Here is a 16,931-nt window from a genome sequence, read left to right as displayed (position 1 = left end):
TTTTTTTTCTGTGTGAATAATATTCAGGTTGTTGTTTTTACCTACAAAGCCAGATTAAACCAAAGTAGCTTAATTCTCTGTAGAATTAGAAAGAAATACATTGCAATAGCAACATAACATGCCATAAACACAACAGTCTTTTTAAAAGAGGTCATCGCTTCCTTCCCAACAATGCATTCCTCCAGCACAGTGAATAAAGGAATTTCACACTGAGAGGGATAAAAGAGAGGCAAATATGTTTAAATACTTTAATCCATATAGAGAACAATTCAATTATTTAAGCCTATAGCTTCAATGTTAGATCTGTACTATTTTAATTGGTGCTCTGGATAAATTAAAGCGCTGGAACACAACTCGAGTGTCGACTTCCATAAACTCTTTGTTTATTGTGAAATCTGCATTCACTGTATCGGGCCGAGGCTGCACGGAGATTTGTGACGAGAGTAGCAAATTGACTCCCAATTGGATCCATCAAGGCAGTTAGCCAGTCAGTTAGTTGCATTAGCTTCACCTTGGTGCACTTCTCTATTGGTTTTTTGTTTCCACCAGACGCAGTGGTTGGTCCAGTGGAGTGTTCCCTTCACCCTGCTGCACAGAGGGTTTTTGTCTGGGCTAAGTAGCCTCAATCACATTAGTGAGGCTGTTACCAAAGTAACCCCAGGGCACGACAAGACTTTTAAACCTCCTTTAAATCTTTAAAACTTTAATGACTCAGTCCTATTGTTTGACTCATCAAAATCAGAAAAGAAACAAAATAGATGCATGTGCACCTAAATAACACTAATAATAATCAAAGATTATTTAACACTATTTTACAATGTGTTGTTGACTGGGTGGAAATGAAGACAATGAAGTATAAATGTGGCTGTAGTGTTCATAATTGGGCTTGTGGCCAGAATTTCTAAAGCTAATGAGAAAAGCTCTCCCCTCTCTCAGCAACATCTGAGGTGTGAATGTGTGTAATTATGAATACAGAGCAGGTTGTTGGCCAAAAGGTGCATGCATTCACTGGATACATAAGGTTGCTGTCATTTGTGCAGCTGGTTTTTCTAATGAAATGTCAAATTAAAGTCAGTGATACACAAAGCAGCACTTTGGCCAACTCTGATGATGAACAAGTTGCCTGGCATGAGGAAACAACTCAATCTCTCTCTCTGTCTATATATATACATATAGATTTGCCCTCAGTCTTTTTTTTTCCCATATGCATTTTTCCTGAACCATGACCTGCTGGATCACCACCCTGCATGTGCTCCTGAAATCAATAGGGTATTTACAGACTTGAATATTTGGACAGGCTGTAAAGAGTTACACTTTGGCTCAGAAGAATATGATTTTTATTGGGCACCAGTATAAAAAGGAATGTGCAAACAGGGATGAAAAGCAGGGTGCTGCAGCAGAATAAGTGGCGTGTTAACCTCCTGTGCAGAGACAGAGAAAAACAGAGATCCGACGGATCGGGATGTTGCATCTGACGGATAGAGTTAGTGATGTGAGTGTGTGAGGCTGAATAAAAGTTCACCACTGAGAGAGATACTTTGCCCTGCAAGCTTGTTCTTTCTCTGTCACACACACATTATTTGTCTGACTGCCTTTTCGCTCTCCACACAAACACATTCACATTCACACACCCGCATATTTATAGCTACTGTATAGCCCTGTTGTCCAGGGATTGAGAGGAGATGAGTTCCATTATTAGTCCAGTATAATGATCAACTGCTTGGTTGGTCCACATGGCACAGAGACAATGCTGAGTAAATGAGGGACTGAGGGATGGTCCCCTATTGGGACTTCCTCTCTCTTTTTCTCACACACATGCACACAGAGCTCTGCACTGACCTCTAACTCTGAACAGAGATATTATTACACAGCTGTATCACGTCAATATTAGCTGGTATTAAGATAAGATATACTATATTGATCCCACACCGGGGAAATTTGCTTGTTACATATGAAAGGATGAGTCTTTCCTGCAGCGACCCGGTTCCAACTCTGTGCTGCCAGCATATTCTCTTGTTTATAACAAGTGGGAACCTCCGGTGCTGGGAAATTAAGCCAGTGCGGAAGTGCTAAAAAATGTTATTCCTCAAGCGGCTGCAGAAGTGAGTCAATCTCCATAAGTCGTTAAAATGCCCAAAACTTCAGAGCAGAAATGAACATGTTTACAGCCTGGTTCAGACAGCAGTTTTGCTCTCTATAGCTAATTTCTCTATTCATGACACCTGTACTGAGGGTGAATTTTTATAGAACTCACCTGTTCAGATGATATTAAGGCTTAAAGTTGTGCATATTTAACAGCGTGACCGCTTGATTGACAGGTAAGTGCCATAACAGATGGCTTATTCGAGCACCCAGGTGTCATTCTGCGCCACCTTAGGTCCGCTGATGATCCACGTCTTTGCCGATATTTAGATTAGCCGGGAGTAGGGATGGAAATTGACAAGATTTTTATGATTCCGATTCTATTATCGATTCTGCTTAACGAATCGTTTCTTTATCGATTGTCTTATCGATTCTCATTTGGGAAAAAAGGAGAACAGTTTGATCAGCATCAACTTTGTTCAGTTAGAAGTATCAGTACAGCTGCCAGACTCTCTCTGTCGTCATGGTCATCTTCTAAATGTAATGCAGAAGGCATTCGTTTAATGTTAACTGTTAAAGCATGTTTTACAAAGAAGCACATCGCGCTAACATGGTAGGCAGTGTGAGTAACCTTCCGTAGTAACCACAGAGGTGCTCATAGCCTGGCTGCTGCCGCTGCTGTTAGGTTGAGATTCATCTCCAGTCCGAAGCGTGTCAAAAACACGACATTCATTTAAAAATATTGTTGTTGTTATATGTTGTGTGCGCAGATTTTTCTGCATGTTCGTCGCGTTCCCTCCCGATGCTGTTATCTCCACTTTGCAATGATTGCAAGTCGCCCTGTTGCCATCTTTTTTGGTAAAATGCAGCCAAACTTTGGAGTGTTTGAACCGAGTGGGTGACATTGTTTACTACTGATTGCACTGCACGTGCAAAACTTGCGTAAGCTACGTGCCATAATTAGTCGTGCTTGCTGGAATCGATAAGAGAATCGTTAGATAAACTGCCAAACGATTCCGTGGAACTGAAACACAAGAACCGGTTCTCGATTCCCATCCCTTGCTGGGAGGTGGATGAAGCAGTACATCCAATATGGCGGCGGCTTCAAAACAGTCCTTCGGATATCACTCATGCTCTGTCCATTCTTTATACTGCCATTGGTTTATACCAGACAGAGTAAGATTGTAGTAGCAAGTTTATTGCTTATGGATTTAACTTTTCACTTGAAAGAGAAGAACATTTATTTTGAATGTTACACGGTCACACTTCCGTTGGCCCATTTACTTCCAGTGGTACCTAACCATGTGGATAGTTTAGGCTTTATTCGTCCAGGTTCCCTTAAATTTCTTTTGTCAAATTTTGTTGTGGTTTTTACACACACTTGTCTGTTCTGTTAGGAGTGACCATGTTCTGCCTGTGTTGTCGTGGGTTTATTCCGGGTTCCTACCACATTAGGGCTCACTGGAAACTAAATTGAGCCCAACTACACATCTGTATTTAGTCGGACGTGTAGATATTGAACTTCAATAAATGCTGAATGCTATTAAATGTAATTAATGGTTGTGCATCTCTTTTCTCAGAGGTTTTGTTGTTTGTTTCACTACACCACCTCCACAACAAACACACAAAAACTGACATGCATACAAAACACCAGACAGCCTTCTATAACTGTGGATGATTGGATTTCATTCTCAGGACCCCATTAATTCCTTATGGATTCTCATATTGATTGAGGGGCCTCTGGTCTTGTTAATTCAGGCCAGACAGGGTTTTTGATTCAGTTTGTGTTGCCTGAAGGTGACTGCTACCTGTAAGAAATGGGTGAATAAAGCCAAGGGAAAAGCAGCCGGGAGGCGAGGCAGCGAGACAGAAGAGTGAAGGATGAAGAGAGCGAGTATGGGAAAATGACAGACGGAGGGGAACTGAGAGGAGAAAGAGATGAAAAGGTGAACAAGAGGGAGACAGAAATCAGAACAAAGAGAACAACAACAAACATATATATCAGGAAAGGAAGAAGATAGTTAAAGAAATATGGATCGTGTGTTTTTTCTGTTGTTGTTCACTGCTTGAACTTCCTGATGAGAAAAATAATATCATCATCAATTACTGATTTCCATCTTAATGCATCAGGGAGGTTTTATTTTCACTCTGCTCTTTTTTCTTTCTTTCTATTAGCTCATTATGCTAATGAGCCGTTACATAAAACCCTCTCAATGAATTGCGACACGGAGGTTATTATGCATGTTTGTGTATGTGACTCTGTGTGTGTGTGTGTAAGGATACAAGTGCACTGTACATGCACCATAAGCATGAAGGCCAAATGTAAATGTGTGTTTGTTTCATCGGCAGCTGATGAACTTTGCGGTAATTAATTAGGCTGCAGTAATGAGATAAGACAGGTAGATTCAGACAAAGGACAAGAGGAGAGGCACGGAGCGCTTTAACAACTTACAGAAAATGTATATTTGGTCAAATACAGTATAGAATATGACGAATACAAACACAGCCATGTGATGTGGTTCAAAAAGAGGACACCTTCTCTGCTCTCACGCTTTCTTGGTTCAGAAGATGTAAAGAAGGAACATGTAGTTCTTTTTTCTGTAACTCTGCTACCAGGGCGAGAATGGACTGAGAGGAGTTATCTGTCATTGTCAGGCTGAGTGCCCTGCTACCTGTCCGATGGTCAACCTGTCTCGCACAAGTTATTTTTCGGTGTTTTCGTCTCTCTTTTTCTCCCTCTTTCACCCTTTTTTTAGTTTTATTTTTTACCTGTTGGCTTCATTCCATCGCTTTTTTCTTTTTTTTTCTCATCTCTCCTCCGGCCATGCTCGACCTACTCTCTTCTACTTTGGTCTCTAACTGTCATTGTACTCTCTGTTGTACACTTTTATTGTTTCTTTATTATTTACATCCCAGACTTTTTTATGATATACCTGACACACAGTACCTCTGCTACGTTTACTGTAGTTACACAGCCTTAAATTAAAAATGGCTCACCTAGAAATGATGTGATATGTCTTTTTATTATTATTATTATTATTATTATTTCCTTCCTTCCTTCCTTCCTCCCTTTAACTGCTATTTCCTTCTTCTTCCCTCAGGCTTAGAAAAAGTTGGTCGTGATTCCAGTTACGAACAGGAGGGGAAGGTTCAGTTTGTTATGGATGCCGTGTACGCCATGGCCCATGCCCTGCACCGCATGCACCGGGAACTCTGCTATGGATACCCAGGCCTCTGCCCGCGCATGGCCAGCATCGACGGCAAAGAGCTGCTCAGCCACATTCGTGCAGTCAGCTTCAACGGTGAGTTATGGATTTCGGTGAATAGATTCCAACGATTCCAATTTCACCGCACACACTGCTGTTTTCTGTAAAAGTGTATATGTTAATGCATTCAAATGTTGCTTTATTGATGCAATCACACATACAAAGATGCTGTGGACACATGCAAACATCCATACATGCACACACAGCTAACATATTATCTTACAGAGCAAAATTCACTCTGCCAGATCGATGTTTTTCTTCTTTCCAGTATATTGCAGTGGATATCAATCCTTCCAGACAGAAGAATACAATAGTGAACAGGCTATAAAACACTGGAGTATTTCCTCAGAACAACATTTTAAAAAGGATAAATAAGAGCCTCCAAATACTTAGACAGTGTGCAATAATCCTGTAGTGTTTATCCCCCCGGATTTGACTAATGCAGCTCATTTTTTTTTTACAGTGCTAAGCCCAGCTCCTCGTCTAATTTGTCTTATCTTTATCATAAAAACATGTCATGTTGTGTTTCACCTCCATAATTAACTTAAGCTCGCCTCTTTCCACAAACATATTATCTCCTTATATTTCCCTTATTGCAGACGGTGATTTGGTCTTGTATCACTTTGAACCCGTAGTGCTCAATTTTTTCATTTCCCCTCTCTCTCTATGACTTCCTTCACCGCTGACAAATTCAAGTGGGCGAGAAACATTTACTCATTTCCTTCTAAATAATATCGGACACCTCATTTGAATAGTCTCTTATTAATCTGTTTTCTCCCCCCTTGATGCGCCTGTACCTGCATTTCTGAGAGCCTTTTCATTTCCTGTGTTCCTCCTGTCAAGTATTGTGTGTGGAATACATATTGGTTAAAGCGTATGAAAGCAAGAGACAGAGAAAGGCTGTCCTATTTTAGTTTTAGAGGAAAGACTGAAATTGCATGAATGTGTCTGTGTGGGAATGTGTGCACAGTACGTGTCGGTGTTTGTTGTTTCCTGGGCTATCTCTGTCTGTCATCGCTAGAGGAGTCAGAAGCCAATTCACAGGGAGCCACTGATTGCTCTTTCATACTGCTACAGCAGGTTTGTGCTCGGGTGTGTTTCTCTGTTATTGCTGGCCTAGAGGGTAGAGAAATCATCCCCATAACCGCAAGGTCACAGACTTTATACCCCAATGAATCACTGAACCCTTCACACGTACTGAAAGTTGCTTGATACAAAATGTAGCGCAACTATCTCTGGTAGTATTTTGAGAGAACAGAAAGGGAAAAAAAATAGATTAGATAGAGCTAAAAATGATACGGGAATAAAAGGTTTGATGTTGAAGTTACCAAACAGGCACCTGCCATTGCAAATATTTCATATGAGCATGACACCTTCAGATGGCTCTACAGAAAGTTCGAGATAAAAGCATCAGCGGCAATAAATACCCGATTTCGTTTCGTAATGCATATATAGCCGCTCGCCTTTTTTTAGTGTCTGCATCACATGTCTACAAATTTCAGATCTCAACAGATGTATAATTTACCGATCAAAGACTTGAGAGTCTTAAAATAACTGAGGTATGAATAAATAACAGTACACTCCCCACACATGACTCCACTCTCATATTTTCTGCAAATAACTGAAGAATAGATGAGTACCAGACTTGAAGGGATCACACTGGCAGATTTAAATAGAGCAAATCAAGTTGGCTTAAACCGGGGAAAAAATCAGAGTCGGACACTGAACATTGATACAAATGATACAATACAGATGCAAGATTAAAGAGACGAAGGCAATCTATCTGTGCAGCACTGTGTGGTGGGAATTAAACAAAGTAGTCAGACAATGTGCTACTTCATCACGCCGATATGTAAGTATTATATTGTCATATTTCTTGTGTCTTACAGAGTGAGGAATTTTTCTGATGCACTACATACTAGTCTAACATCAGTTACATAAGTATATCAGGGATTACAAAATGTCAAGAACTATTGCATTACTTGGGAAATCCTCTGTTTACTACTGTAGCAGGTTTTTGAAATCCCTCTTGGGTCTTTTCCCACAGTCATCTCTTTGATTTCTGGAAAGACTAAAACAAGTTCTGTTTTTTTCTAATCTTTCCTTTGTACACAGAATAGTTGCCTGACTTGAATTATTGTTCTTCCAACTCACAAAAGCTAGTTTAGTTTTATGTTTTTGGGTTCATTTGTGTGTGCGGCGATAAAACACAGAAGTGAAATAAAACGGATAAAATCCACAGTATCTAACAGAAAAACAGGTTTAATACCTTCATAATTTTCATTTTTCACCACAGAGCTTTGACATGACGATTTACAATAAATTATAAAAAAAGGAACCTAGGTGACTCGGCAAATGTAAGCTGTGTCATTAAACAGCTTGTACGTGTTGTCACCGTACTAATGGGAGATCTCTAAGTTCAGATGTAATATCTTCTCAGGTCTTGTGTACTTATTTTGCTATATTCCATTAAATGTCTAAAAGGCCTCTCTGCTGTATTTGTCTAAGCGGCAGAAGAAAAAGACTGATGGGGTTTGTTGGGTGGCTCTTTGTTGTAGTTGCTCTTATCTGGGTTGTTTACATTGACAGAAGCTTTTAAGCTGGCTACTTTGTGTGTAAATGTCCGGCTATATGTGTGTGTTCCAATTAAAAGTAGTTTTGTTATCAATCTTTTTTAGGGTTTGACATTGATAAAGCTAAAGAATCCTTCGTTGCCCCTGTTCGGCAACGATGGAGGCAGCTCTATCTCTCTAACCCCGTGTTTGTGGCACATAAAGAGAGAGAATCAGTTAAAGTTTCTGGAGCATGGATTCTCCTTCCCTCTGCTCTTTCTGGATCCATATCAATTCGCCTTTCAAGCTGCTGTATAAGAGAACAAGACACAGCTGGTGGGAGGGGGATTTTAAGTTGAGGCGGTGATTGTTCTCCTGTTGGATCTCTACAAAAGGAAACTAGTTACAAAGTGAGGCCTAAAAGGAAAGAGTGACAGGAGAGGGAACAGAGGTTCAGAAAAGCAAGATGAGAAGACAAAGAGCTAATTAGGAGGTGTGCAACTTGGATTTTAAGGTGGACATCGCCTTCAGCAAGATGAGTATCCCCAAGACTTCCTCCTCTTCGTGTAGCATATTCATTATTGTAGCTCACTACTAAGGTCCAAAACTTTAATTAATCATGAAAATAGGATCCTTCACAATTTAGAGTTGCCTCCTGGTTGGAAAGGTTGACTCTCCATTGACAATAAGACAGATCTGGCCTGCAGAAGTACCATTCAGGATTCAGTGTTACCGGGGACGTAAGCGCCGTGGTTTAGCTCCGTCCTCTACCCGGCGTCAGTCTCCACCGGACGCGTGATGGCAGCGTAACAGCAGCATAGCGAGCCAGCCTAATTCACGCAATATCAAGAGATCATGTGAGAATCCTGAACGTACACGAGACCCCGCGATAAACTGCGTACTGTATAAAGGAAACAACAACAACAACTAACTGCTGACTTTGCTTCTCCGACCTGGAAGAGATTATAAAAAGGATCTGTTGTGTTATAAGTTATTGTGTGTTGTTCCACTTTCAACAATTAGTCTCTCGTTGTTCATGTCGATTGACTGCTGACCTGGTGCTGCCTGTCATGATGTAATGTTGATGTGAAGTTGTGATAAGCTACATGAACTGCGTATTGTGTTTTATTTTGAAAGGGGGTGGAAGTTTATTACGTTGATTCTGTGTCGGATTTCCTGTCTGGTTCAATCTACTTTGTTGAGATTCACGCGGTTTAGCAACGGCTCGCAACAAAGATAGATGTGCTACGGAATGATAGCGCGGAGAGTCGCTGTTGAGACGTTCCGCGGTGTGCCCGGTGGGAAGAGTTTAATTGATTAGAGGTTAGGTTCTCGGTGTGAAGGTTTGAATAAATGCAGCCTTTTTTTTTATTTTTTTTTTGTCTTTTACAAAATACAGCAAAAGAAAATTGAAACAATATATCTTTGTACATGGTGTATTTTCAAAATAATATCTTACCTTAACCCGACCAATTTGAATTACCCCAGAAACACTGACTGCACACAGGCACACAAACAGCAGAGGCTGGTGCATTGCAGAGCAAGTGGGACAAACAATAAGGAAAGAAACCCTGGAGCAGCATCATGCTGTCCAGATTTGGGTTTATTGGCTTATCCCGGCAGACACACACATCCATGCACATAGAAAAACATGCAGAAACTAAAAACACACACACCAAGGCCAGTTTGAATAATGGAATCCAAAATGTAAACAAAATAAATAAAAAAAAAAAAACTTAGTTTCAGTTTTTGAGATCTTGACTCCTGGTCTATGTTAAGCTTTCTCCAAAGCTTACAATTGCTTTTCTAACGCATGTTAAATGTCAGATAATATAATATAACAATAAATAACCAATGCTATTGGTTCATGGTAAAGTGCTTTTATCCAATTTATACAAACCGGGCCAAAGCCATATTTGGACAGCGACACAGCTATCGCTGGATGCCACCTTATATTATTTGATGCCATGCGACCTTGTATAAAACCCGCTTGGTCTATATGTACCAAAGAAGTTATGACGTATCCATTTGGATCTTTGCAAATAATTTGTAATCACTATTAAAAATACTCAAGAGTCTATCATTACTCATTTGCAAATGGTCCTTGCCTGGCTTAGGAATTAAAGAGATAGTTGCTTGGCGCATGGTTAATGGCATAGATTGATTGATTGTTATGTTATTGAAAAGCGTTAGAAGTCGTATAAGCCTGCCTTGGAAACATTTATAAAACTCAGCTGTATAGCCATCATCGCCCGGCCTCTTAGACAGAGAGCTGACAACAGATATTACTTCATTTTCTAGGACAGGTGACTCCAATGATTCCTTTCCTGTGCAGGAATCTGTCATTATCTTTGTAGCATTGTTGCTAAACAGTAAACAGACTGTCAAGCTATTGAGCTAGGGGTGGCTGTGGTTGTGGTTGTGGCTCAGGCGGTAGAGCAGGTCATCCACTAATCAGATGATCAGTGGTCCGATCTCCGGGTCCTCCAGTCAGCATGTCGAAGTGTCCTTGGGCAAGATACTGAACCCCAAAACTGCTTCCTGTAAGTCGCTTTGGATGAAAGCGACTAATATCAGACTGTATGAAAAGATGTGATTCAGGGATGTCTGCATGATAAACACCCACCTTCAAACAAATGGAAAATAAATTCAAACTACTCTGAAATAGTTTTTTTTTACAAACTACTCACAAAAAGTCCACAAAAATAAGAAACTAAATACACATTGCCGCTAGCTAAAACTAAAATGGAACCCAAATGGAAATAAAATGAAACCTTGAAAGTAAGTGAAACTGAAATACCAGGGCTACGATGACACAAAACAAAACAATTTCAACAATGTTTGTGTTGATGAGTACAAGTAAAGTTTGTTTGCTGGAATGTACTTCTCTGTTTGCTCACATCTTCTCCAAAAAAGTAACACGTCTGGGCGTATGCAGTGTAGCAGTTTCAGATACTGTGCTTGCCTTACCAACACATACACGTTAAGGTCGCCTATACAGATTCATTTGGCCTATTCACATTCTCCTGGCTTTGTTGGCTGTAAGTACATTTCAAAGTGGCTTTTTCAAATAGAGTCGTTACTAATATTTCTTTCTACATCACTCTTTTGCTCTCTTGTTGCCGAACTTTCCTCTTCTGTTTCTTTCTTTCCCTGTCATGTCTCTGTCCTTCCGTTGTCGCCTCCCTTCTCTGCCTCGTTCCCTCTATTGTCTCTCTTTCACCACCCCTCTTCTCACCTCTTAGCTTTTTGTCAGACTCGATCGTTCTTCTGTTCTCTTAAAGGCATTGACTCATCAGTTAAAGGCTACAGTTTGCACATGTTTTCAGTGTCATCGCTGAAGAGAACTTTACCTCACGACACTTCTTACCGAAATTTCAAAAGTTACACAACCTCCTTCACGGAGACCTCAACGTCTCCCTTTGTGGAATATGAATATAAAATAGAGTTAAATACGTTTTGTGTATTTTATTCTAGAATACCTGAGCTGTTTCATTTTATACCTCTCGGAGTAGTCGTACAGACAACTTGCTCACAATGACGTTTACATTGTAACATGAAGTTCAAGTTCTCAACACAGGGCAATACAAGAGGCTTACTGTAAAAGCTGTCATGACAGTGAAAGACCAAACAGATCAAAGACCACTTCTTCCTGTACTTGCTTGCCTTTTCTTCAGCTGATGAAATTGTAGCTAACTGTTGTGTTAGTGTCCTTAAAGGTCTGGTGTGTAAGATTTAAGAGTATATATTGGAATTGGATATAATATTATTTACTACGTTTTCATTAGTGTATAATCCTGAAAATAAGAATCACAATGTGTTCATTGCTTGAAAGAAAGTGGGTCCTCAAGTCCACCTAGTTAAACTGCTATTTTTCTACAGCAGCCCAGAACAGACAAACCAAACACTGACTCTAGATATGACCTTTTGCTTTTTATGTGTATTTAGACGTAAGAGAGTATTCATTTGGTTGTAATCTGCAACTTCACTGCTAGGTGGCACTAAATCCTATCAATGGACCTTTAAGAAACCTCCACATTCAACTACTCTTGAACAGGAACAAAAACTTTACGTGTCTGGTATGTTTCCAGCTTTATAGACATGCCCTCCAACAAATGACAGCAGCCAACTTTAGTGTGTACGTGTGTGTGTGTGTGTTTGTCATGGAAGAAAACTCTCATTGCCAGGTTATATATCTCCTGCTGGGAGACAAGATGGACATCGCAATGGGAACTGTCTTGCACTAATTAGAGTGGCTTGACTTTGAGATGATGAACTCTATACTTGGCTGTACAACCTTGGGGGTTGGGGGGGAAGAGAGAAGTAGAGAGGGATTGTGGTGATGGGAGAAAGATGAGGGGATCACTCACTCATGATGACCTCTGAGACACAGGAAGAGGAGGATAGCACTGGAGGAGAAACTTGCTTGAAGATGATGAACCTGACCGGGCATTAATGATCTTGGTGAGAGGAAGGGAGGGCGAAGGAGTCAGAGGGGGTTATGGGAGTAGAAAGTATACCTGGGCATAATAACCTATGGATTAGAAAGAAGTGGAAGGTGAATGTAGAAGGGAGAGGGAATTTGAGGATGTAGATGGAGACAAAAGATGGACAGCTGGCTTGGGAAATGTGAAATCTTGTTGGCAGGAATGATAAAAGTAAGTGCAAAGGACAATAAGAAAGGCAGAGAGAAAAGAAAGATGGACTTTCTTTGGAGAAATGAAAACAAATGAGGAAAGAAAGTCATCTACAGTTTCTCCATTTGGCAAGGTAAGAGGAATGGAGAGACGCTCAGGACATAGTAAAATTAAAAAATGTAGCCATGCAATACTTGACCAGGTGAGTAAAATGATTCCCAAAAGAAGGGAAAGAGATGGTGAAAGATAGAGAGAGAGAGATGTGCTGACTAGGATATATCAAACTTTACCAGGGCATGATGACCTTGAGAAGCAAGAGACTGGGAGAAAACAACGAGAAAGAGGATTTTTATATTATAAAGTGTATGACTTTTCGAAAGAGATGGGAGATTGAGAGAGAGAGCCTCTAGAAACTTTTCATATCCATCTTGAGATGACAATAGGAGATAGGAGACAGGCAAATAGAGAAATAAATGGTGAAACACTCGGTGTAGGAACTCAAGGATGCTAAACTTTCTTGGGTTAGGGCAACGCTGGGAAGGAAAGAATGGATGTCATCCAAAACTTCATGTAAGTGATAGAACATTTCTGACTGAGCATAGGTCACATCCAAAGTGATGTAGTTATATTTGTAAACATCTTGTTTTTCTTCACTTTTTTTTATTATTTTCAACCATTTTTTGACAACCTATGTGGGAAATCATTTGGAAAATGAGGGTCTCATGCTCTAATTTGGATGTGATAGTCTTTTCAGAATGTTCAGTTGTTGTGCTAAACATTGTGCAATGATAACGTCCTTTCACTTGCCAGCCGAGCTGAAAAATCATGGAAAACTTTGTGTTGAATAGAGAAAATCACACAACAAACGTGTCACATGCACAGGTGTGAAGTAGATATTTGATCAAGGGTCTCGAAACAGCAGCTCAAGAATAATAGTTTTGTTTAGCACATAGCATTTACAACCCACAATTGAATCATTTTTCTATTGTTTCTACCTTTGCGACAGCACCTGTATTGTGTGATTGGCTCTATTGAAACACAAGGTAAGTGATCAGTCGTTGTTGTAGCACTGTGGCTGTGCAGAATGGCAAACCAAGTGGACAATTAGCTGAGGGCTACAGCTGCAGATTGCAGTCAGATAAATGTGTATCACTTGACTGTAATGGCGTCTTTACAAAACAGCATGGCACACTTTTAAAGGAATAGTTTGACATTTTGTGAAATAGGCTTTAGAGCTGCAAAGATCAACACAAAATCTGACTATTGTGGTATTTAATTAATCGTAAATCATTTTCCAGTGTTTGCTGGTTTCTCAAAGGTGTTTCATACAACTCAACAGTAAACTGAATATCTCTGGGTTCTGGACTATTAATGAAATAAAACAAGTTTTCCACATAAAACACAAATTAATTGAGAAAATAATTGGGGGATTAATGCTAATATGTTTTGTTGAGATGAGAAAATTGATATCGCACTTCTGTTTCATGTCATGATAAAGCTTAGCTTAGCATAAAGGCTGAAAGTAATGGACATGAGTTAGTTAAATCTGAATAAAAGCACAAAGCCAACAATTTGTGGTTTAGAGGAAGTTAGTTCATGTAATCATTTATGGTAAAGCGGTTTTTGAACTTTGGAGAGAGTCAGACTTGTTCTCCCCACTTTCAGTATTAATGCTAAGCTAAGCTAATTGCATCCCGGCTCCATCTTCAACCTTTACGTGCAGACATGACATCAACCTCTGCATCTATCGCTTGAAAAGAGGGCGAATATGAGCATTTCAGTGAATGTCAAACTATTCTACAATATTACATTAACCTGAGTATCAGAGGAAATCAAGTCTCATGCATTTCAATGGGGATATTTGAACCACTTTACATTATTTCATGCAGGTCTTTTGTGTGTTTATGTCTGTCACACAGAGAGGAACATTGGTAGAGCAACTCCTTAGACATATAATCTGCTACTTACTACCTGCTGCTTGTAAGTGAGCAGCAGGTAGTAAGTAGCAGATTATTGACGTAATGTCCAACCTCATACAGGTGGTGTCACCTTGCCAACCCTGGTAGTGCTCCATCGCAGTTAACACCGCACGAGAAGCAATTCACATCCGCTGCAAGCTGAGTCTCTTTACTTATACGCAATTCCCATGTGGTGAGAGAGTGACAGACTGACAGCCCAAACAGTTGCATTATAATGGTAGAAAGTCAGAACATATACTGTCAGTATACTGACATGCAGACTGACAGCTCATTTCTTGAGTGTCTATAGTGTTTTCTGTTCGTCTTGTCTTCTTCTCGTTATCTTCTTTATTTATTACCTTTTGCCACTGCAATTGGCTAATTTCTGCAAGAGGATCATTTGCTGGATATCATTTTAGATAAGAAAACAGAATAAGAATATATATATATATATATATATTAATATAGAATATAAGATATATATATATAGATATTAAAGAAATATATATATATATATATATATATATATGTATATATATATATATGTGTATATATATATATGTAGGATTGAGTTTCTCCACAAACACTGGATATCATTATCAGTACTATTCAGGCTCTCTCTTTCACCCTTTTCTCCTCTTTTCCTCTGCCAAGTTTGGTAATGTAACTCCTTGTTTCTCGTTTTGTTTATTTTTCCTCTCCCTCCTCCTCATTCTCCCTAAATTGTATTTTCTATCCCACGTTCAGACTGTGTTGTCTCTTTTGATCAACCTAATAGTGGCCCTTTCCCTCTGTGTTTATGGCTTTTCTTTGCTACTCTCTCTTTTCCTATTTTCTCTAAGACTGCAGTGAATGCAGATCATGACACAGATGGAGGCTCCTTAAATTAGTTTTACTGTAATTACTGGTGATTGCCATGCAAAGCTTTCTCGTGCTGTGTGTTTTACGAATAAGTCAGTGTGTGTAAAGTGTAATATTTCCTTTGTTCTGGCCCTCCCTCTCTCTCCATCTTAATCTCACTTTCACTATTTAGCAAAAATGTTTCGTTCTTATTCACAGTGAGAGCAATTTAGATCTGGATTGTCTTCAAACATGCATTGTTTCTTTTGCTTGTTCTATTATCTGCTCTGTTCCTCTCAGGCAAACTCTCTACTTGCCTGCCTTTTCTCTTCTGCTCAGACATGGCAAGGTGATAACAGAGAGGCTCTGAGGAGAAAGGATGATTTGAGAAGAAGGGATGGATGGATGGATGGGTAGACAGAAGTGGGGAGGAGGGAAAGTTAGAGTACTTTGGAAATACACAGAGGAAAAGAGGGGGAAAATGGGTTGTTTTTGAGCGAGAGAGCAGGGCGATGAAGCGAGGCTCGGAGGCAAAAGATGCTTTGAACAGGAGAGCAGAGGAAGGAGAAACGGCTGAGGGTTTGGCCGTGAGGACAGTTTTACAGTGAGTGGTGAAAAGTACCACAAAAAGAGTCAATTTATGTGCTAGAAAAGTCAGAGAGGGGGGAAAAAAGTAATGAGGACTGGAGTTAACCAGCTCCTCCATTTCAGTTACAGTACCTCCTCCACTGAGGACTACTCTGCAAGTGACAATATTTTTGTGGGATGAGTTCAGGCTTCATTATTACTTTTCTTCTGTTGTCGCTTATTCTCTTTCTGTGTTTCTTTCACTCTCTGCTTGGGTCTGTTTCTATCATTCCATCCCCATTAGTGCTATCCATGCACAGCACACAGATGGGAGCCTGTTGGCCAAAACTCACTTAGACTTAGACACACACACACACACACACACACAAACCCATGTTTTATTAATGCATGCTGCAGTATAGTTTTTTGCATCTCCCTGTCATAAACATTAAGTCTGTGATACGAGGCCTTGCTATTCACCCTTAGTGTTACTAAAGTGAACCAGGCAAGGCTGAGGGCTCTTTAACAGCCCCTCTGCTTCGTCTTCTCTGACTCGTTTCTTTTTCTCTCTATCCATCCCTCTTCTTCCCCCTCTCTTTTGTCTAACTCTCTCTCTCCAGCTCCAGTAACAGGGTGAGGTGTAAGGCTATTCATAAGCTCTCTCTGTCCCTCTACCCCTCTCCTTCCGTCTGCCTGTTTCTATCTCCGTCAGCCGACGAGGTTTTAAGGCCTATGCTAAATTGTTATTTTCACACATTCTGTAATTCTGTTTTTTCCCCCCACTTTCCATTTCTTCCTTTTTCCCCCCATTCTTGCTCTTTTCTTCCCCCTTTTGCATCAAACTCAGAAAGTCTGGCGTCTTGTTCTTGTCTTGTTCGCCCTCATTTTCTCTCTCTTCTTTTGCTTTTAAATCCATGCATGCGTCTATCTGTCAGATAGACGTGGTTTGATACTGCTTATTCTCCTTTTGTATGTCTATCTTCCCTTGTCACTCATTTTCCTTCATTTTTTTTTTGTTTTTTTTCCTCT

General features: G+C 40.0%; 1 protein-coding gene across 6 annotated transcripts in view; it reads left to right on the top strand.

Moving 5' to 3' along the window:
* The window catches only part of grm8a (glutamate receptor, metabotropic 8a), a 225,283-nt gene that overhangs the window by 174,187 nt on the left and 34,165 nt on the right, over positions 1 to 16,931 (top strand). For all 6 annotated transcript variants that reach the window (XM_027291890.1, XM_027291888.1, XM_027291892.1 and 3 more), the window contains one exon: positions 5,184 to 5,384. In XM_027291890.1, the coding sequence (XP_027147691.1) occupies positions 5,184 to 5,384 (201 nt within the window). The remainder of the gene's footprint in view (positions 1 to 5,183; positions 5,385 to 16,931) is intronic.

Source organism: Larimichthys crocea, chromosome XX (assembly GCF_000972845.2).
Source record: "Larimichthys crocea isolate SSNF chromosome XX, L_crocea_2.0, whole genome shotgun sequence".
Lineage (NCBI taxonomy): Eukaryota > Metazoa > Chordata > Actinopteri > Sciaenidae > Larimichthys > Larimichthys crocea.
The sequence above is the reverse complement of the archived record's forward strand: the minus strand, read 5'-3'. Positions and strand labels throughout refer to the sequence as shown.